Source organism: Zootoca vivipara, chromosome 2, assembly GCF_965207765.1.
Source record: "Zootoca vivipara chromosome 2, rZooViv2.hap1.1, whole genome shotgun sequence".
Taxonomy (NCBI): Eukaryota; Metazoa; Chordata; class Lepidosauria; order Squamata; family Lacertidae; genus Zootoca; species Zootoca vivipara.
Genome location: NC_142584.1, coordinates 31,113,475 through 31,135,381, shown reverse-complemented (window position 1 = coordinate 31,135,381; position 21,907 = coordinate 31,113,475). Strand labels below are relative to the sequence as shown.

Sequence of the window (21,907 nt, the reverse complement as noted above, 5' to 3'; positions counted from 1 at the left end):
GATGCCCACCCTGAGCCCTTTTTACAGCAAGTGTGATGCAGTGGGGGGGGGGAATGGGATGTGTGCTTGTTCCAAAGTGATGAAGCAGCATTCTACTGCCACCTGGACCTGAGCAGAGAGACACTGCAAAGAACAGCAAGCAGGTGCTACACTTTTCATCCCTCATTGGGGATCACTATAGTTTCTGGTCCTGCTCCATTGCTCCCTTCATTGCTTAATGAAGCAGGAATTATAATGAACTTTGCACACTACATGCGATAAAAAGCTTTTAATATATCAAAATTATTAATAGTTAAGCAGTCTTTCTTAGCTTTTAAGTATACGTTATTCTTTCCGTCTGTGGAAGGGTGGGTTGCTGCGTGTTCATTTTAAATGACGAGGATTTATCCCTGTGGTGGCCTGTGGCTTTCTCTGTCTTTGTAGGGACAGAGTACAGTGGTACCTTGGTTCTCGAACTCAATCTGTTCTGGAAGTCCATTCGACTTCCAAAATGTTTGAAAACCAAGGCACACCTTCTGATTGGCCCCGGAAACAATGCCGACAGCAGAAACGGACGTTCAGCTTCTGAAAAACGTTCACAAACCGGAACACTTACTTCTGGGTTTGCGGCGTTCAGGAGCTCATTTGTTCATCAACTTATCCGTTCGGGAACCAAGGTACCACTGTACTCTTCTTTCAGAAACCTACAGTGTTCAGAGCTTGTGTGGTTATGTTTGAAGATTTAATTCTCTTATAGTTTGTAGGTGCATGCTCTAATGTTCCTGTTCCTGTTAAGGACAACCTAGTTTGATATGCTTGACATATTCTTCATGAAAATGTTCATCTGTATGCTCTCTGAGTTGTTCAAAATCACTGATTTTATCTTCTACTCCTTTTCTTTGTAGGTCGTATCTTGGAAGTCAAAGCTGCCCCTACAGACAATCATGCGGCTGTTACAGGTCTTGGTCCCCCAGGTAGAGAAGATTTGCATTGACAAGTAAGTGTCTATGGTCCTTTGAATATTTGGGGGCGGGGGCAGAGGGGAGTTGTAAAGTGATATGATTTATAAAGAAGTCATTACTGTGATGATCAGGACATGCCCTCTGCTCACTTTTCTATAGGAGTTTGGATAATATCAAATTTGGCAATAATTACCCAAAGTATGGACCCAGGTGGCGCTGTGGTTAAACCACTGAGCCTAGGGCTTGCTGATCAGAAGGTCGGTGGTTCGAATCCCTGTGACGGGGTGAGCTCCCGTTGCTTGGTCCCAGCTCCTGCCAACCTAGCAGTTCGAAAGCACGTCAAAATGCAAATAGATAAATAGGAACCGCTATAGCGGGAAGGTAAACGGCGTTTCCATGTGCTGCTCTGGTTTGCCAGAAGCGGCTTTGTCATGCTGGCCACGTGACCTGGAAGCTATACGCCGGCTCCCTCGGCCAATAATGCGAGATGAGCGCGCAACCCCAGAGTCGGTCACGACTGGACCTAATGGTCAGGGGTCCCTTTACCTTTACCTTACCCAAAGTATACATGCAGTCCCAAACATCAGAGAGAAGGCCATCTTTATTGACTCAGTGTATTTGTAATATGGGGCTCTGCACTAATTTTGCAGCTTCCAAATTGTAAAATGAGCCAAGGGGTCCAGTTTTAGACTGGAACTGCAAGGGGTGAGGGTGGAGTGGGGTTTGTAGGAGACTGAGCCTTTCTCCATGTGCTGTGGCCCCCATTCAGATCACCTGTAGGAAGGGTTATACCTTCACCCCCTGTGCCTGACCTCAACTGTAAATGTATGGTTGCTTTTACAAAAAAAGACATTGCCTTGGACCTCCTGACGCAGAGCTCCGGCGTTATATGTAATTTAGCCCCTTAGTGTATTGTAAAAGCTTGGACCAATCAGTGGCGGAGCTTCATGATGGTGCGTGTCCTGGAGGCAGGGTGTGCCATCCGCAGGGGCATGGTGCACGTCCTGGGGTTGTGGCGCCCAGCGCGGGCGGGGTGGGGAGCTGCAATAGCACCCCACTGGGATTGCGCTGCCGGGGACGGTGCGCTCCCCCCGCACTCCTCCTCCTCCGCCAGTGGGAACAATACACTTGGACTCTTCAATATGTTCTGCAGGGAATTCCTGGCAGTTTTAGAGAATTTCTAATGCTCTTTCATCTTGCCCTTGTCCATGGAACTTGAGTGCACATCAATAAAAGGAAACTCTGTGGGTCACGTTTAGTCTTCTGCAGCATCCATTTAGCATTCTCTCTTTATTCCAGGGGCCTCACAGATGAGTCTGAGATTCTGAAGTTCTTGCAGCATGGCACATTGGTGGGGCTGCTTCCTGTTCCTCATCCCATCCTGATCCGCAAATACCAGGCTAACTGTGGCACTGCTATGTGGTTCCGCACTTACATGTGGGGAGTTATTTATTTGAGGTAAGTCAGCCCAAAACAACCCAAATTCATTTTTCTTCACTGATAGCATGTTGCTGCCGAGTGGCCTGCCTTGTTTTCTGTTAAGTGGTTGGTACTAAAGGCTGCCTTCATAACCATGAGCTGGAGTTAGACTGTTAATTTTAAATTTTGCACAAAGTAGTGGATGCCAAGTCTGTCATGAGTCATGTTGTTAGATTCTGTACAGAGAATGACATTTCGTTCTCAGTAAGATCACTTTGAAGTGTAATCAGGGTTTTATTGGCATCTGAGAGTAACATACATTTTAGTATTGAACTGGACTTAGAAATTGAAAACAAAACGACAATTCAAAATGATGTTTAGATATTGGAAATATATATTCAGATTTACTGAATATAGTATGGAGAGCATGGGGTCAAGATACAGGAAAGTAAATTTAAGAGAAAATCCATAATGGGTCATGTTGCCTTGGGGAGATGGAAAAAAATCCTCTTCATAATAGGCATCTATTCAGCCCTAGCCCATCTATTCAACTTTCGGTTCCGAACCTTTAAGAAATGCTGCCATTTCATTTTTTACATCTTTTACCCTCGGGCATGGGTGCTAAACCTGTGTGTATATTTCCCCTTCTCCGCTAAAGAGGGATATTTTCAGGATTTAAATAATACAGTATATTAAAACACAGAATGCCCATCCTGGCGATATTGAATAGTTTAATAATACTGCCATGAATGAACTTGCAGTTGCTACAACAATTCCGTGTTTCTCATATTATAAGACACGTCTTATATTTATTTTTTCCTGAAAAAAACACAGCATGCCTTATTTTCAAGGGATGTCTTATTTTTTAATTAAGTACCGGTACCGGTATCTGTACAGACCACAGACCTGCTCCCACCGAGTCTTCGCGCGCGGCAGGTGAAGGCTGCATCCGGGTCCTGGGGCTGCGCGCGCGGCAGGCGAAGGCTGCATCCGGGTCCTGGGGCTGCGTGCACTGCGCGCTGAGGCTGCATCCAGGTCCCGGGTGTCCGCGCGCAAAGGCTGCAGCCGGGTCCTGGGGCTGCGCGCTGAGGCTACAGCTGGGTCCCGGGTGTCCGTGCGCGGTGCGCAAAGGCTGCAGCCGGGTCTTGGGGCTGTGCGCGCTGCGCGCTGAGGCTGCAGCCGGGTCTTGGGGCTGCGCGCGCTGCGGCTACAGCCGGGTCCCGGGTGTCCGCGCGTGGTGTGCAAAGGCTGCAGCCGGGTTCTCTGTTATATAGATTACAAGTGGATCTGAGAGGTTGAAGCAGCATAGGAAAGAAATACTTTTAGCCAGCTGCAGCAGAGAGTTTACACTGTATACACAAGTTGTATATGTTTCGATGATCTGCACCACTTTGATTTGTTAACATTTTTTCGTGGAATATTTTAAAGGGGAGGGGGGTGCCTTGGAGGAGAAATAGTTACGAAGCCTCACCACTACTGGTCTTCCACAGTTGTGTTTTGTAAAAGAAAATCTTTGGCATCTTCATTTTAGAAGGATCAGAAAGCAGGTGGATGTAAAATACTTTTATACATCTGAGACTCTGGAGAGCTGCTTCCAGTCTGAGTGGAGCAGAAAAATAATGAAGAAATAGTTGGCTGAGCATCACAAACAGTGTGGCCCTCAGCAACCTGTGTCTATTGACCTCATGCATTTGCAAATCTGTCAAAGTTACGTGAATGTTGTAACTATTCTAGATGGGAGAACGCCAGGATTTGTGCTTGCCGAATAAAACAAACTTCTGTTTCTCTTCAGGAATGTGGATCCCCCTATCTGGTATGACACGGATGTAAAGCTGTTTGAAATTCAACGAGTCTAAGGAATAGGGGAGAGAGGGAGAAACTTGCCTCTGTTAAGAGGGAAACACTGGAAACGAGGATCTTGCTGTGCGCTTCTTCATCACAGCTCTTCCTTCATTTCACTGCCTGCTGAGTGATCCAAAGGACAATCACCTCCATTTACTGACCTGCCACTTTAAAGCCTCTTAAAAAAAAAATTCCTCACCCCCAGCTCCCAGGGAACTTTGATGGAAGAATGTGCAAGAAAAGCTTTGGGTGGTTGCACTGAAAACCAACCCATATATCATCATGCTGTTCTTCTGCTTCTGGGTGGGGTTCTGAACCGGACTAGCTAGAGAAGCGATCTTTTCATTCCCTGGTCAGATTCAGCCTTTAGATTTAAAATATGCTGAATGTAAAGAGTTATATGAAACTGGACCAATGAAGGAAGTGCTACCGCAGAAGGTAGCTCTGTGGTGTTTTTTCCCAAAGAATGTATCCTACCACCACTTTTATGTTGCCCACCTTGCTGGTGTTTTGCTTTATTGTAACTGCCCAGGGTGGAGTAGTAGCTTTTATTAGGTGGCTGTGGGGTTCTATTTATTTAAGTCACTTCAGGTTAATCTTCTGGGTCTGGTTGTTTCTTTCCTGTCACTGAAAATGTGCTTAACTACTTTGTACTGGTGCTGTAATGTAGCATCCACATTCCTCTTCCCTCGTCCTTCCTCCCTTTTAATGGTGGATGTATGTCTAAGATGCATCATCACACTGTGTTTGTTGCAGGAATTGTTTCTGGGGAAGCTGTTCTGACGTGGGACATGTGGCGAGAGGGTGGGAGGGGGTGGACCCATGCTCTTTTTCAGGGATTTAGAGAATCATTTTGTTGTGTTTAATGATATCTGTAGGCAGTAAGACTGCTAGAATGAAGTTTAATTATTTAAGAAGCTGCGCCCTGTGGCTTCTGTTCTGGGTTGCTTAAGCTAGATTTATAGATTCCAAGTTGGGGAGGGGGGGAATGGGAATTTCTCCCTAGCAGAATTCATGAGGGACTGGCAAAGGCTGGTCAATAGACCACATGCCTTTGGAATGTGTCTCTGAGGAATCAACATGAATTTGAAAAGTGTTCTTACAGAGGAATGTGAGTTTTCTATTTTCAGAATTTGAGATTTATGCTTAGACCTGGGTTAGGTAACATGAGTTAAATTAGTTTTGTATCTTATGATGCAAACCAACATCCCCTTGGAAATATGGTCCTGGAATGACAGGTCCATTTCTGGCTGATCACCGCTTGAGTCTAAGATTCTTCAGACTCCCCAGAAGGCTCTCAAAGGGTCCAGGGGCTGCCACCACCAGTTTGGAATCACAGTTTTTGTTCACTATGGGTAGCCCTTTCTCACTTAATAGGGAATGGGAGATGTGTTCTGCAGTCATCACCCCTCTGCCAGCTTTCACCTGACCCTTAACTGGAAGTTCTGCAATTAGGAAGGCATTTTCCGGGGGGTGGGGTCCCCTCTTACGGATTGCTTTTTCTCAAACTTCCAGGTTGTTAAAGATTGGCAACTGATGTCATAGAAATGTATGGCTACGTCTGCAGAATATAATACCAATGTGGTTTGATTATTTTGCTCAAGAACAGAACGTATATCTTAGGTTATCCTAAACAGGGTAGGGTAGGCTAGGCCAGGCAACCCCAAACTTCGGCCCTCCAGATGTTTTGGACTACAATTCCCATCTTCCCCGACCACTGGTCCTGTTAGCTAGGGATCATGGGAGTTGTAGGCCAAAACATCTGGAGGGCCGCAGTTTGGGGATGCCTGGGGTAGGCTATCCTGGACAGAATGGGCGAATTCTAGGTTTTATCTGGAGTTTATTCTAAATATTTAGAAGATGAAAATAGATGAAGAATTTAAAGGACAAATATCCTTTATCTCACTCCTTTCTCATTGGAAAAACTAATCTATTCATCTCACCTTCCACCTCCACTGGCAGACTGATGTTCATACTTTCCCTGGAATGTCTTTGATTTCTCAAATGTGATTTGGTAGTGCTCTGGCAAGGGTCTGGCTGAGTGTATCACATTTGCTCTCTGTACCAGACACTGATTTATCTCATTCCTTTTCACACAGAGACGCTTTTGTGAGCACCCCATATTTTTATTTTGTGTTAATGTGGTTTCTTCCTTGTGAATTTATCTTGACTTTTGCATTCGTTGGTGTTGCAGGTCTGCTCTTTGTTCCATGAAAAATCAGAGTTGCACTGTAAACTATTTGCTTTACATATAGAGATAAAATTATCTTAAAACACCGCAATGGGCTTTCCTCTGTGTCTGTATCTCCAGAAGGTTTATGAGCTTGTTTGGTACTGTTTGATTTATGATGATCTGGCGTCCTTTGCAACATGTAACTTTCCATTAAAGGCATGGCTGCACAGGAGTTCCCGATTCAACACGACTGCTAAACTGGAAGCAGCACCTGGAGAGAGATGGCACAGATAAGTTCAGAGCATTTGCACAGTTCCTTGCATTGATTAACAGAAAGCCATAGGGTGAATGTAGGCTCCAACTGGGTGCCATATTTATTCAAGGATCTTTAAACTGCTTCCCAACAAACGTTTCTGAAGCAGCGTTCAACAGAAATATATTTTAAAAATTCATAAGCAACAAAATATACACAACTGTTTTTTAAAGCGTATATTTAAAATGTCAAACTGTAAAATTCTGTGTAATATCCAGTATGAAATGGCTGGGTCATTTTGACTTCCTTAAAAAGATAAGAAAAGTCATAAAAAGATACTAAGTGTTCAGTAGCTGCTAAAAGTAAAGATGCTAAGCACATGTCTGTTCAGTGGGAAGCTGATTACTTAGAGCTACAGCCACAACACTAAAGACCTGCTTCCCAAGTTGAGATCAAATGTATTTCTGGGATATTCGGAACTCTTAACAACGCCCCATCAGAGGAATGCAATTCCTGAGCAAGGATATACATGGCAAGATAACCCGGGCCCAAGTTGCATAGGGCTTTAAACACTGGATGCAAACTCTTGAACTGAGCCCTATAGCATTTTGGCAGTCAGTGCAGTTCTCTTAGCGGGAGGTGCTATATGCTGTTGGGAAGATGTTGCAGTTAACAGCCTGGTTGCTGCATTCTGCACTAGCTGCAGCTTTCTGGGAATCCCCCACATGCAGTGCGTTGCAGGCATCCAATCTTAAGGTCCCTAACTCCAGTGTCCACTACAGTCTTACCAGATGAAGCTGGTAAAAGGCACTCCTAGCAACCGAGGCTACCTGTACCTCCAGTGATAAAGAGGGATCCAGGAGCATGGCAGGACTCCATTCTTGTTCATTCAGAAAGGAGTGAAGCCCCATTTCTTGGATGCAGGAGCCACTCGCCCACAAGGCCTCTGTCTTGACAGGGTTTAAATATATCTTAGGGGTCCTCATCCATCCATTCCTCCACGCCTGCAACGAGCTTACGGGTTTGTCAAATTAGGGTATGCAGAAGAAGTCCATCTGCAAAGCAATATGGGAAACCAGAAGCTTTGAACATGAACATGTTCTGATAGGAATGTGGGAATTTGAATGGGATGTTTAAAATCCTGATCAGCTTATGCAATGGATCTGTTTGAACTTAACTGTTGTAGGACACGCCCAGCTCCCTGTGCATATACTCCAGTCCAGACAGCCTCCCTTGCATACACAGAGTTCTTTGTTGCAAATTCTATAACCCTTTCCCTGATTCTTCATTTAATAAGAGGACTAACCTTCAGTAAGCTCTTTTGATGGGATCCTGTGCTTTTGGCCATGAGGATTGGGGTAATAATTAACTTTTAAGAGTGCTAATTTATCCAGCTTTTATTTCTTCTGACAGTTCCTGTTGACATAAGGCTGGGTAAAATTAACAGAGATGCAAAGTCCAAACACGTAAGACCTTTTGCCCTATAAGTCCAAGTGAAATAGTCTCCACACTGTTGGACAGGCATGGGAACCTGAGTAAGACCTGCGCACCCTGTTTTTGCCTCTCAGAACTCTTATTTTTTTTTACAAAAGGAAGTCAAGCCCATGCCTCGACCAAGAAATTGCTTGAGAGTGGTTTATTTTGCAAGAGAGTAATAAAACGAGATGTTTACAGTTCCATCTATTAGCCTTCGGCAACAAGAAGGATTTAGATAGTGCTAAAAGATGAATTGATCGCAACGCCGGGAGCAGCTTTTAATCCTTTATATAATGGATCATCAGGCTGAGCCAAGACCTGTTATAATTTAGAGGCAGCTTTTCGTTGTGTTCTACTGGCTTTGCTGTGTCCTGAACATGGGTGAAATGCAGATGGCACATGCAATAAACTTTGAACATTTAGCTAGCCATATTACGGTACTGTAACTACTTAATGATGTGGCTTTTCAAGGTTCGCCACAGTGCTATCACTCTTGCTAAAGATCGAATGCAATGTCTTCAAAACTATACATCACATCTCTTAAAATCTATCTGTTCCTAGTTCAGTATTACTAGATATATCATGGGAACAGAATTAGACTATTGGTCCATACTAACTTAAAAAATGTGTGATTGCATTCTGAACACTTTATACTCCTTGTCTTATTCCATCATGTCCTGGGGACGTCCTCTAAACAAGGCTTTCCGGTGGGAATGGGACAACTGTTGGGGCAATGTGAGTATCCTGAGGGTACTTTGTCCCTTTCCACCCCCCCCTAAAGTCCTATTAATCATTGTAAACCCCTGACAATAAAAGGATAATAGCCCAGTGTCAACAGAGATCAGAACTCAAATCATCTTTCCCTCAAATACAGTAGTTACTTTGAAGACAATATTGGAAAACTGGTGTTACAGATTTCCTGCTCCTTTTCTGCTTGATACCAGGTTATGTTTCAGTCTTAGCGTTACTACCTGCGCTATATAAGCCCCATTGAGGCAACATGAAGAACAGAACTCCAGAAGCGTCTCTGGAACTGCCAGACATGCATCAAATTCAGACATTGTGGTTTCTTAACTCTTTAGATGTGGATGGGTGTTAACACGAGTATTCACTTACCATGTCCTTTTCAAAATGCCTCTGGGACCCGCTTCTCAGTCTCTGAAGGCTGGTTCTTGCACCCCAAAGGATTGACATATTCATGGAAGGTGACAGTTTTTCCCAAGGGATTGTTGGGCCCAGCTCAGTTTCTCATTAATGGTTGTTTAGCATAATTGTAAATAGAGGTTATACTGCAATGTACATAGAATGAGTCAGTTCTATAATAATCTGTTATGGGATGTGCATTCTTACAAGACATTGTAGGGTATGTACCAAGAAGGTTAAATTTGCTTTTGTCCCTGTCCCCCCGTGTCATAAACTGTTTAAACCGTAGCCACAATTTCCACTTTTTAATGTCATATTCTCATAACAGTTACTGGTTTCCATAAATATTTCAGTGAGGTTTTCACTCTGCTGTCAATGTATGGAGGCTTGAGTTGTGTTCAAGCAGATCGGTACACCTCCAGAAGGTCGCCAACGGAATGCATCCTGTAGAACACACCCAACGGAAGCCCGAAATTAACAATAACAAACCAGGTAGAGTAGCCATAAAATGATTTCTCTATTCCATTCTCAAACACCGGATGTGCTCCAAAAGATGGCATGATCCACAACTGAAAAGGGATGTGAGAAGAGCAAAAATCAGAGAATATTTGTCAATCACACCTCAGGGAAGGGGGACAGTTAATATAGAGATACCTCAAGGTATTTTTTGCCTTTGATTTAGGCCCCCACTTCCTGTTCCTCCTTTTCCAGTGGCCTGAAAATCATAACCTTGGTTCCATGTGCTAAGGTTGTCTCCTGCTGCTAGTGTGATCCCATATACAAAGGTCCATCAATCCTCTTGTTTTCTTAGCACCCCCCCATACTGTTTTCCTAGAAAGATATGCCAGAGCTCACCATGAACTTCTCCCTTGTTCTCTTAGAATGGCAATGACGCCCACCTGAAGAGGTGGCAGAGCTGAGCTCCGGCTGGAAAAAAAAGCCCTGCCCTGCCCTTATATTTAGGAAGAGCAAACCATGTTCTCATGCATTGCGGATTTTAGAAGAGATATTTCATGGGTGCCCTAGGAGGTACTAACAGGCACAGTGGTGCCCACAGACGGTGTGTTGGCAAACTCTGCCCTAACTAATATTAACTGCTTGTAGCTTTGGGAATTGTCTTTGTCTCAAAGTAAGAGGGAAAAGTGAGGGCTGGTGGGAGTATACCTCAAGTTTAGAGATGGGAGCTTCTCGTGTTCCTGGGCAGGCTTTGGGGCTCTTCACTACAATCTGCACCTCAGTTTTCTATATGCAGTGAAGTCAAGCACTTACTATGATGTTGCACATGATCAAGAAGCTAGAGATCTCTTTCAGAGCTTTCCTCTTCCAGTTCAAATGGCTGTAGGTCTGCATGTAGGTCTGTGAAGCTTTCCGGATGTCCTGCCTTCTCTCTGGGTTGCAAACTTTTGGGGCGCTAGCATGTCCGCATTTCTCCCCTTCATTTGGATCTGCCTCCTTGTTGGCTGTGGATGAGACAGGTTCCTGACAGCCAGGGGATGCAATCATGTGTTCACTGGGTGGGCTCTGGGTTGAGGTTCTGGAATGTTCAGCCTGGCTGCGACCTTCATTTACCGGCAGTGGCTGTCTATGGAGCCCCTCAATAATGAAGATGTTCTGGGTGATGTGCTGAATGATGAGGCTCACCGAATAGGCGAGGATGATGCCGTTCAACAAATCCGTTGGGTCTGTGGCCACAATGGCCACAATGGAAAAGTAAGAGATGCCGATCTGGCCTAAGGCTGCTCCCATGAGCAATATCACATCGAGGCTTCGTGTTGGGTTTTTTAGTGTGTCCAGCTCTCTCTCTTCTAAGCCATGGGTGATGGTTCCAATTAAGGCCCCTAGTGTCATCACAGGCAACAAAACGATGTAGTAGGAATAATAGAGAATGAATGCTTGATGGCTCGGGGAGGAGCTGGTGGCTTGGATCTGATACGCCATGAAAATGCAGATGCCAGCGATCACTGCGAAGATGCCCAGCAGCGGCCCAAAAATGACCCCATGGGGTTTGAATCTGGGCTTGGCACAAGTACTATGGTGCTGAGCTATGCGCCGGCCCACGTTCTTCCACATGACATAAAGCATGGAGCAGCAGATCAGGCAGTATTCTGTGTTGAAGGGGTACAGCAAAATATAGCCATTCTGGAAGACCTTGCAGCCTGTTGTGTTGGAGCACTTGCAGGAACTGGTCCCATTGCCTGGAATAAGATGGGGAGAATGGCAGGATCTTGTTAGAAGACTTTTATGAAGTTTAGGGACACGGGTGGCGCTGTGGGTTGAACCACAGAGCCCTAGGGCTTGCTGATCAGAAGGTCAGCGGTTTGAATCCCCGCGACAGGGTGAGCTCCCGTTGCTCGGTCCCAGCTCCTGCCAACCTAGCAGTTCGAAAGCACGTCAAAGTGCAAGTAGATAAATAGGTAAACGGTGTTTCCGTGTGCTGCTCTGGTTCGCAAGAAGCGGCTTGTCATGCTGGCCACATGACCTGGAAGCTGTATGCCAGCTCCCTCGGCCAATAACACGAGATGAACGCCGCAACCACAGAGTCTGTCACGACTGGACCTAATGGTCAGGGGTCCCTTTACCTTTACCTTTATGAAGTTTACACATGGAAAGGTGCTGGAACCGAATGCTGATACTCAACCTGCATGGGGCGATTCTGTCTTAATGCATCAATATTGGCACACATTTCTTTTTAAAAGGCACATGACTCTATTTCTGTTCTTGGCTCCTTGTGAATTGCACCTGATCGCTGCTCTTGTCTGTTTAATACTGGCATTTTAAGTTATCAGGATAGGCACAGATCAAGTAATCCAGTGATTAGGCTATAGTTTGTCACACTACGAGGAAACTGGACATATCTGGAGCCACCAATCATGGTACTACTGTTGGACCATTCTCCCTTCTCTCCTACTCATTGAGGTACAGGACTGGAACTCTAAATTCTGCAATAGAGTTGGGAAAGGAAGCATCAGATTGACTGGGTTTCTATTCCTCCTATAGGTCTACAACAGGCATGGCCAAACTTGGCCCTCCAGCTGTTTTGGAACTACAACTCCCATCATCCCTAGTTAACAGGACCAGTGGTCAGGGATGATGGGAGTTGTAGTCCCAAAACAGCTGGAGGGCCAAGTTTGGCCATCACTGGTCTACAAGAAGCAGGACCTCTCCACCCCCAAAATGGTTTTGTATCTAGAAAACCATTTGTATTGTCGTATTCATGTTCTGCTTTTGGGCTTGGCTACGTTGAAAACAGGATGCTGGACTATAAATGATCCATCAGGGCTCACTTAATTTCAGTGAGCAAATAACCCACCCTCCTTTCTAATCACCTAAGCTATCAATAGAGTTCATAACCTAGGTTAGCATCTTATTGCATGTGATGTCTTCACAAACACAGTTTGTGTGGAAATATGCAAAGCTTTCTGCTCATCTGGCATGTTCCCCATTCTACTTCTCTACCCTTTTTAAGAAGATGAAGAATGTATCTTGTTTTTGTATCTCTTCTCCACCTTAAAATAAAATAAAATAGAGAATGAACCTTGCCTTCATCTCTCTGCACGGTATTGTTTTGTTCTGATTCAATTTCCTTGTGAACTGAGTCATCGGTCACTGCTAAGAGCCACAGCAAGAGGTTAATGGCCAAGGTCAGCATTAGCCCACATCTGTCAAAAAAGAAACACAAGTCTTTTATTAATGAAGCTGTATTCTACCTGTTCTCACAGTATTGGTATTCAGTTCTCTTGTTGGTAACTGAATGGGGAACTTGGCTGACCTTTCAGTGTATGAGTCAACATAGCAAAGCTAAGGGCTCACCCACACTCCCGCTTGTCCCATGCCCAGAAAGCACAGGTCCAATGGATTTTGGCTTTTCCCAGGACCCCCCCCCTCTTTTAATTAAAGGCTTTCTTGGTTTACAAAGATATGTGCAATGTCTCTCATAACATTTTTACTAATCAGTTTCATTTGTTGAGACATTGGGAAGAAAAGGGGAAGAGAGGTAGGTGGGGGGAGGGTGGGTGGGGGATGGGATCGGGTGATGATGTTTGTTTCTATTTTGCTTAATATGTGTGGGGGTTTTTGTCAGCGTCGCTTGTGTAGGTTCTCTGCTGTTCGCTTGTGCCTTTGGTGGTGAGAGATGTTGGGGTTGGCCTAGGATATGGTTGTTCCTTTGTGAATGTTGGCTGTGGTGGTCTTTGTTTTGTGTGTGAGTGGGGTGGGTGAGTGTTTTGGATCAGGTTAGCCATATTGATTTGTATGCTGTTGGTGTATTTTTATCATTGTCTTGTTGGGCTGTGTATGTGATAAAGGGGAACGATACCGGGGTGAAGCCATCTTCTTCTATTTGTCCCCGTGTCAGTTTCAACTTATTGGTTAATTTTTCTAGTAGGGCTGTTTCCCATACTGCTTGGTACCATTGGTCCATGTTTACTTCTGACAGGAAAACTCGCTCTCTATGGCTAAATCGGAGCAAACTTCAGTCTGTGGAAAGACCAATTGATGTTTTCTCTGATTCAGTGGTAAAGAGCGGAGTTTACCTGGGGAAAATTGGCAGGACAAGTAGATGTGTGAAAGTCCTTAGCTGTGTGGCTACTGCAATCCAGCTCCATGATCCCATTCCAGTTGTGGAGTCTGGCATCGGGAGCAGAAATCAGCACCCTGAGGGCTTCCTCTTTCATTAATGAAAAGGTTCCTACCTAGCGTGCAAAACTGCAGAATAAACTTTGAATGTAAACGTTTGTGAGTGAGAGAATGAGTAGGAGATGGAGAGGAGGGCTAGCCCAGGGCCGTCTTAAGCATGCCTGGCGCCCTGGCGCGACGGATCCCTCCGGCGCCCCCCACCCCGTTTCCCGACGCAGCAGGTGCAGCATGCAGCGCGGCTGCCATCTGGAGGGCCAGCACCCTGCGCCATCCAGCCTGGCTGCCCCCTGTTGTGACGCCCCTGCGCACGGCGGAGGCGGCCCCAGGCCTGCGCACCTCCGGAGAGCGGCCTGAACAGCTGAGAGGCGCGCCTAGGGCTGCATCCGGCGCGCCTGGGGCGGCCTCTGCCGCGCCTCTCAGCGGGTGCAGTGGTGCCCCTGGTGGCCTGGCGCCCTGGTGCCCCGCGCCACCGGACCCGGGCCTAGAGACGGCCCTGGGCTAGCCTAAGAGAAACAACCTTAATGCCATTTCCTTGAATCAACCTCTGATCATAAAACTTCAGTTAATACAGTTTGGGCTGCAGACAACTAAGTTCTACTCAACGTAGACCCATTGAAATGGCCAACCCTTCGTTATGCCTATTAACTTCTACCCTTAGTAGGGCAACAACTGGATGCAACCCTATATAACTAGTGCTAGATTCTGCATAGCAAAAGCCTCCTGGATCAGGCCGGTGACCTATTTGGTCCAGCACTCTATTCTCACAAGGGCCAGCCAAAAGCTTATTGAATACCAGTTGCCCCAAAGCAGGACTTGAGTGCCAGTCTCCCAACTTGCAATTCCCGGCAACTGGTATTCAGAGGCCTACTCTGATGGTAGAGGTAGAATACAGCCATTGTGGCTAGCAGTCACTTATTGTCCACAAATTGGTCTAATCCTCTTTTGAAACCATCTCAATTGGTGGCCATTGCTACCGTACCAATGGGAGCAAATTCCATAGTTTATGCGACAAAGTACTTACTTTTGTTAGGGGTGGGGAATTGGTGGCTCTATGAGATTAGAGTTGGGGCCATAACATCTGAAAGGACACAGGTTCTTTGCCTCTGTTATGAAGTGAACCCCCACTGCTCCCGTTTCACCATTACGATTTCTAAGGGTTTCATGCTGCTTCTGTTTTCCTACCTTGTGAAGTTGTGGTGAACCTGGGTGCAGTCCTTTGCATGGCACCATATAAAGTAAGTCTGAAATCAATGTAGAGAGGAAAATTAGTGTGGTGGCAAGAATAAAAACAGTTTTGTACAGATAGCCAACATGTAAAAACCACTTAAAGGCTTTCTTACAATCAAGCAGTATATACCGTATTTTTCCGTCTATAAGACGCCCCCATGTATAAGATGCCCCCTATTTTGGGGGACTCCAAATTAAGAAAACACCCCTTAGCACTACCTGTGTATAAGACAAGCCCTAACTTTCAACCTAATTTTTTACTTAAAAAACCCCAAACCCTAGTCTTATACACGGAAAAATACGGTAAATCTTGTTAAATAAAGTAAACACGTTGCTTGTATTTTTGTACAAGTCATAGAATCATAGAATCATAGAATCATAGAGTTGGAAGAGACCACAAGGGCCATCCAGTCCAACCCCCTGCCAAGCAGGAAACACTATCAAAGCATTCCTGACAGATGGCTGTCAAGCCTCTGCTTAAAGACCTCCAAAGAAGGAGACTCCACCACACTCCTTGGCAGCAAATTCCACTGCCGAACAGCTCTTACTGTCAGGAAGTTCTTCCTAATGTTTAGGTGGAATTTTCTTTCTTGTAGTTTGAATCCGTTGCTCCGTGTCCGCTTCTCTGGAGCAGCAGAAAACAACCTTTCTCCCTCCTCTATATGACATCCTTTTATATATTTGAACATGGTTATCATATCACCCCTTAACCTTCTCTTCTCCAGGCTAAACATACCCAGCTCCCTAAGCCGATCCTCATAAGGCATCGTTTCCAGGCCTTTGACCATTTTGGTTGCCCTCTTCTGGACACGTTCCAGCTTGTCAGTATCCTTCTTGAACTGTGGTGCCCAGAACTGGACACAGTACTCCAGGTGAGGTCTGACCAGAGCAGAATACAGTGGTACTATTACTTCCCTTGATCTAGATGCTATACTCCTATTGATGCAGCCCAGAATTGCATTGGCTTTTTTAGCTGCTGCATCACACTGCTGACTCATGTCAAGTTTGTGGTCTACCAAGACTCCTAGATCCTTTTCACATGTACTGCTCTCAATTGTACTGCTCTCAAGTGATTGGGGCGCAATACTTTCCTTGCCCTGGGCACTGGCAATTCAAGCTACGCCACTGGGAGGGAGTGGGCCACTTGTTCTGTGTTTGACTACAGTTACTTGAATGTAACCTTGACTACAGTTACTTGAATGTAACCTTGTTAGCATTTGAACATCTGAGATATAACCAAATTCTACACTATGGGTCCTGAAATCTAGGAGCAAGTTTTGTCTATGTGTAGATAATTTTCGAACTGCTCCAATTTTTGTCTGTTTCTTAGAATTACCAAGCAATGCCAGGTACAAGGCTGCTAGTACTTAATATAAAACTGCAGTTTTGAAGGGCACTTTTGTGTAGGTGGTGATCCTGTGGTTTTCTGCTCCCTCCCTGTGTGTTGTAACTTTGCAACTTTGTGTTTTGCCTGTCTGCCCTCTTCCCACTTTGGGAGTCTCCTGCTTGCTGCGGTGGATAAAATGTGAAAGGACCAGATTAGAAATGGGAGAAATGACAGCTGTTTCTTTTCCCCCTCCTGAAAATCTAAAGCTCTGGGAGAAAACTCAGAAGTTGAAGGCAAGCAACCCTGTGTGTGTGTGTGTGTGTGTGTGTGTGTGTGTGTGTGTGTGTGTGTGTGTACAACTCTTAGAATGGCAGCATATAATATCATTGTTTATACAATAATGTGTATATATAATTTTTATACCAGTGATAAAAGTGAGCTCTGGAGCACCCTTTCGTTAGCAAAGAGGCTGGGCTGTAGCCAAAGCAGGAGCTAATACCTGAATGCAGATGAAGAGGATTCCTATGGATGGGAACAAAAGGGCCACCTGGGATTTACACTGAATATGGATAATGTTGTACCCAATCCGGAACATGTGCAGGAGGACACTGCAAGCGCCAAACAGGATTAGAGAACCTGTATGAACACACAAATCAGCCATATTTTGTTAAGAGCAAGCTAATCAGAACAGTCAGCCTGCGAGGTGGGGGTCCTGTTTCAGCCTGAGCACTGCATTCCCTTCTGGGAAACCAGTGGTGAGTGGGGGACAGAGGCAAAAGTGGGTGGAGCATTGAATGCAGATTTTACCTTTGTACAGGTGGCTGCTTTCTCTGAACCTGAGATCTCCCACCCCTGTTATTAAATCAAAGCATCTTTAAAAAACCAAGCGCAGTGCAAAAGGGAATGCACCAACAAGGTGTGCGAACGTCCCCAGAGTTTGTAGTATGTGTCTTTTTTAATCTGTACTTCTTCTTATGCTGCCTAAAAACAATTAGTGAACCATCTCTACTAGAGCTTCCATAGCCCACCATTAAGGTTTTCCCAAGATGTGACACCGCCCACCTGAGAAAACAGGTACTTGGGTCTATTAACCAGGTAGGCGCCTTAGGGGCTGTGCTTTGATCCTGGTATGTGAAGTACTCTAGAACTGACACATTGTCAGGATGTTGGAGACTGTGGCAGCACTGCTTACCTTTAACCCACATGGGCCCCGCATGGGCATCCCGATACAAGATAGCGTGTGGCTTCCTCCTGGTGAACAATAAATAGCTTGCCATCCAGCCTAAGGCCAGGATCTTGAGGATGGAGAGGAAGATCCAGACGTCTTCCAGCGTAATGACCACCTTGTTGAAAATCATGCTGCAGATGAAGGCACTGCCCAGGAACACCACGTTCATGGCCATCAGTCCTGAGAAAAGCCGCCCAGCCTTCTGGGCCTGCTTGTCACGGAGGAGCAAGGAAGAGCAATGACGGTGTAGCCACGACTTCTCGTAGTTGATCTTCCAGCCCTCTGGGTTGGGGGGAGCAGTCTCATTATCTCCAGCTTCCTGGGGATGGGGTCTCTGACGCACTGTTGCTTTGATATCCATGGCTGAATGATGCTTTGGCTGCTGGGTAGGAAGGAGAGTTTGCTTTTAATCCTCCTAGACCAGGGGTTCCCAACAAAATTTTCTCGAGGACCCCTCATCGAGCCGCTATTGTGACAAGGACCCCCGTTAATTCCTAATCCTAAAATTAAAAAGTGAGAGCCAAATTAAGAGTCTTTTTATATTTTATATTTATACGTTTTTTAGTTACAACAGAGTACTCCATCAGTATACAGTTAGTTTTAATTTTCAGTTCTTAATGAGATGAGTTAAATCTCTCCTTTGAGTCCATTATTTCTGAAATATTAGGTTCCAAACTTGAAACTTTCACTCTGAAATCCGACCGCATGTCGAGCCGATTCCTATATTTGTTTTTCATGAAACACATGGAAGAAAATGCTTGCTCACACCGATATATGGTTGCAAATGGAAGGATCTTTTTCATTGCCTTATCTCCAAGTTTAGGCTGTTCCTCAGGTCCAGTGACCGTAAAACCGATTTCCAAGTAATCAGAGTTATATTTTCTAATTTTTCCAGTAAGCTTAACACAGATCTTGGAAGGGTTAGGTTCAAGGGACGCCGACGATTTAGGTTCAATGGACACTGACAAGATCGGTTCGAGAGTCACTGACTTACTCGCTTGAACATCAAATGCATTCTCTTCCTCTTCATCTGTAGGCCTTTGTCGTTTGAACGAACCACTTTTTAACCCACGGTCCATTTTTAACTACGCGAATTGTAGCTTCCGCGAAAAACAACGCTTTGTGGACAAACACGGCGGTTTTGCAAAGAGGCAGCGCGCGCCAGGGAGGAGGGAGGGGAATGGAGAAGACAGGGGACCTGCGCAGTAGCGCACAAATGAAGCCGACGCGCGCAAAGCATCTTGGGGAGGTGAGCGTTAGTAGAATGCGCACGCTGCCTCTTTGCAAAACAGTAGTGTTTGTAAAGCGCCACCTAACGGCATACAGCAGAACTACTGCCTCTATCTAATTCTAGTTTTGCGCTAGACTCTGCTCATGCAGGAAGCGGCCAAAACAAAAAATCTGTTATCATACGAAATAGATTTAATATATTTTTTATTCTAATAGCATCTTGCGGACCCCTCTGGCATAGCTCGCGGACCCCTGGGGGTCCCCGGACCCCCTGTTGGGAACCACTGTCCTAGACATTTAACAATGGTTGGGTCATTGATACCATAAGTCCAGGACCAAGAGGTGGTTGTTGGGCTAGACCAAGTCTTTACCCCAAAGGAAGCTGCAGATGCTAGTGGAATAGGTTCAGGGTGCTTCGTATGAAGCTTTCTAACACTAAGATCAGCGATCTACCTCCTTCGGCATTGTCTATACCAGATGTGGGAAACCCTTTTGATCCTGAGAGCTATTTCCTCAGGGGCAGCCTTCTAGATTATTATGATTATGATTTGCAGGCACTGCTTTTCTTATTCTAGGTGACTAAATGAGTTCTATCCTCTGTGAAATCTACCTCTCCCTGGATTCCTGTTTCTCTTAAACCCCAAATCCTTAAAAGCAAATCAGAATTGGTCATTTAACATGCTGCTATTGTTTTCCCGACTTAAACACACCATGACGGGTTTTATCGGTTTAATATCGGAAACCGTCCAATTACATTTCAAAAGGAATGTTTAAAATGCATCCATCTTCTTGTCACCCAGCTCCCAGAGCCACAATGTTTCTGGGATCCCTGATCAACCCTAAAGCAAATCCCCAGCCAAGAAGGGAAGATCCAGAAAATGCAGTTTAAGGAATGTGACTTCATACTTCTTACCTCGCACTTGATCACTGGCAGCTTCAGCAGGAAAACTGGAGTCGTGAGAGACTGTCTTATCCTACATCTTCCAGGGAAACATAACTAGAAACAAGTAAGGGTAACAGTAGTAGTAGTAGTAGTAATAGTAATAAAAGGCATTCCTTATCCAGGGCTGCGAAGCCTTTTCCTCTCAGAAGGACTGAGAAATAGTCACAGGCAAGCAGAGCTGCCAATAAAAAGTGTACCTTAGTTTGCATTGATTTTTCCCCCCTTGTTTACTTTGGGGATAGTCGTGTCATTATATTAATTACCAGGCTGAGAGGTTCATTAGAGCTGGAGAGTCCAACCAATGGGATCCAGCCACCCTCATGTACACCTGCCTGGTCAGCCCACGTCAATAGTTTAACTCTGCAGCGCAGGATGTGCTGAGTGCAAAACCACAAAGCTCCATGACTAATGCCGCCGAGTCTGCAATTTGAGAGGAATCCAGGGCGCGAGAAATGGGCCCGTTCTAGGCTAACTGGGTCATCTGAAGTTTAATCGCTGTGGGCTGCTACATGATCAGAATCTCTGGCCCATGTTCTTCAGAGGTTCAGAAGCTCTCCCTTTGTTATCGTGGACTCTTGTTTATTTTCAGTAATCCCTTTGAGGAAAGGTTGCTTGACCAGAACAATGGAAGATTTGCAATTAAATTAAGGAAGGTATCACCATAAGACATTGGTAAAGATGGAGCAAGGATCCAACAGGGTTTGATTTCTTGACATGCGTTGGGACAGGAGGGGAAGGAGGCAGCGGCAGGTGCTCTCTCAATGTCCTAGCAGGGCGTTCCTTGTTATCAAGGCTGAAGCCCCATCTGCAGTATGCATTTTAAGCATTATTGTAGGCCAGGGAATGGCTGGGCACTGCAGAGGGGTGACTGGATACTGATATGTGGGTGCCGGGAGCAGGGGAGTTGGAGGCTGACTTGGAAGAAGGGATCCATGACCTGGGGGAATCTGTAACAGCCAGGAGATGGGAGTCAGAGGGCGGAGAAGCAGCAGGATAGGGGAGTAAAGATCAGGTGCAGGAGGTGGGAGAGAGAGGTCAGGCTGCTGTAGAGTCAAGGCCTTCCACACCTCCTGCCCCCAACGTCTGCTGCTCCACTGTCTCCCAGGACCAGAACAGGATTGAATAGGGAGAAGCTGAAGGTTACATGCAGGTGGAGTCTTTGCCTGCTTGCACACAACAATGTGTCAATAAAAAAATCAGATCATGGGAAGTTTATGTAAAGCATCAATATTTGCTCAAGCGGGTTGCATAGATGTGATCATATTATAGAATATGATATGCCTAGGACACTCCAGTATGCATCGCTTCATATTGCTCATTTTGTCTGTTTGCAGAAAACTCCCCCCCCCCCAGTTCTTAGAATCAATAGTCTCCAGCTTTGGAGGTGATTTGGGTGGTGACCAGGGACGGAGCTTTGTCAATGATGGTTATCCAGTTAGGTCCCTGAACACATTTATGTTTGTGTTTATTCTCTTTAAGCACCAAGTGAAAGTCGTTTTGTTTAACCAAGTTTTAGCATGAGCAGGGGGAAGCTACTGAGAACTATATAACCTTTAGAATACATCTGAAGGCAGCCCTGTATAGGGAGACATTTTAAGGTTTAATGTTTTATTATGTTTTTATGTGTTGGAAGCCTCCCAGAGTGACTGGGGCAACCTGGTCAGAATCCCTGTGACGGGGTGAGCTCCCGTTGCTTGGTCCCAGCTCCTGCCAACCTAGCAGTTCGAAAGCACGTCAAAATGCAAGTAGATAAATAGGAACCGCTACAGCGGGAAGGTAAATGGCGTTTCCATGTGCTGCTCTGGTTTGCCAGAAGTGGCTTTGTCATGCTGGCCACATGACCTGGAAGCTATACGCCGGCTCCCTCGGCCAATAATGTGAGATGAGCGCGCAACCCCAGAGTCGGTCACGACTGGACCTAATGGTCAGGGGTCCCTTTACCTTTACTACTACTACTACTACTACGTACTACTACTACTACTGTTGTTGTTTGTTGCATTTGAGGAGGACACGGGACAGCACCAGAGAGGGAATGGGGAGTGCTTCATATGGTCCTTGGGTCTGAGATTC

General features: G+C 45.5%; 2 protein-coding genes across 9 annotated transcripts in view; one reads left to right on the top strand and one right to left on the bottom strand.

Moving 5' to 3' along the window:
* Window positions 1-6,484, top strand: part of HID1 (HID1 domain containing) — a 44,536-nt gene extending 38,052 nt beyond the window's left edge. For both annotated transcript variants that reach the window (XM_035104414.3, XM_088661531.1), the window contains exons 17-19: window positions 885-976; window positions 2,241-2,399; window positions 4,153-6,484. In XM_035104414.3, the coding sequence (XP_034960305.1) occupies window positions 885-976; window positions 2,241-2,399; window positions 4,153-4,216 (315 nt within the window). In that variant the 3' untranslated portion in view covers window positions 4,217-6,484. The remainder of the gene's footprint in view (window positions 1-884; window positions 977-2,240; window positions 2,400-4,152) is intronic.
* On the bottom strand, window positions 5,671-20,245 carry OTOP3 (otopetrin 3). 7 transcript variants are annotated; one of them, XR_015948026.1, is made up of 8 exons: window positions 19,808-20,245; window positions 17,629-18,164; window positions 16,936-17,072; window positions 15,065-15,123; window positions 12,788-12,906; window positions 10,517-11,442; window positions 7,459-9,816; window positions 5,671-6,646 (listed from the first exon to the last, which is right to left on the bottom strand). XR_015948026.1 is itself a non-coding variant. In XM_035104415.3 (7 exons), exons 2-7 carry the CDS (start codon window positions 18,023-18,025, stop codon window positions 9,646-9,648), a joined length of 1,809 nt encoding a protein of 602 aa, XP_034960306.1. In that variant the 5' UTR covers window positions 18,026-18,164; window positions 19,808-20,245; the 3' UTR covers window positions 5,671-9,645. The 7 variants fall into 7 exon arrangements, 3 of the variants coding, with proteins under 3 accessions (XP_034960306.1, XP_034960308.1, XP_034960307.1); XR_015948024.1 differs by having other exon boundaries at window positions 7,465-9,816; XR_015948023.1 differs by having other exon boundaries at window positions 5,671-7,683; window positions 9,221-9,816.
* Window positions 20,246-21,907: the final 1,662 nt, after the last annotated feature.

Excerpts from the sequence above, each read along its gene's own strand:
- OTOP3 (XM_035104415.3), bottom strand. The coding sequence starts at position 18,025 with ATGGATATCAAAGCAACAGTGCGTCAGAGACCCCATCCCCAGGAAGCT. Across the intron at positions 17,073-17,628 it reads GGGGCCCATGTGGGTTAAAG|GTTCTCTAATCCTGTTTGGC; the intron begins GTAAGCAGTGCT and ends GTGTTCATACAG. Across the intron at positions 15,124-16,935 it reads TCCTCTTCATCTGCATTCAG|ACTTACTTTATATGGTGCCA; the intron begins GTATTAGCTCCT and ends CATTGATTTCAG.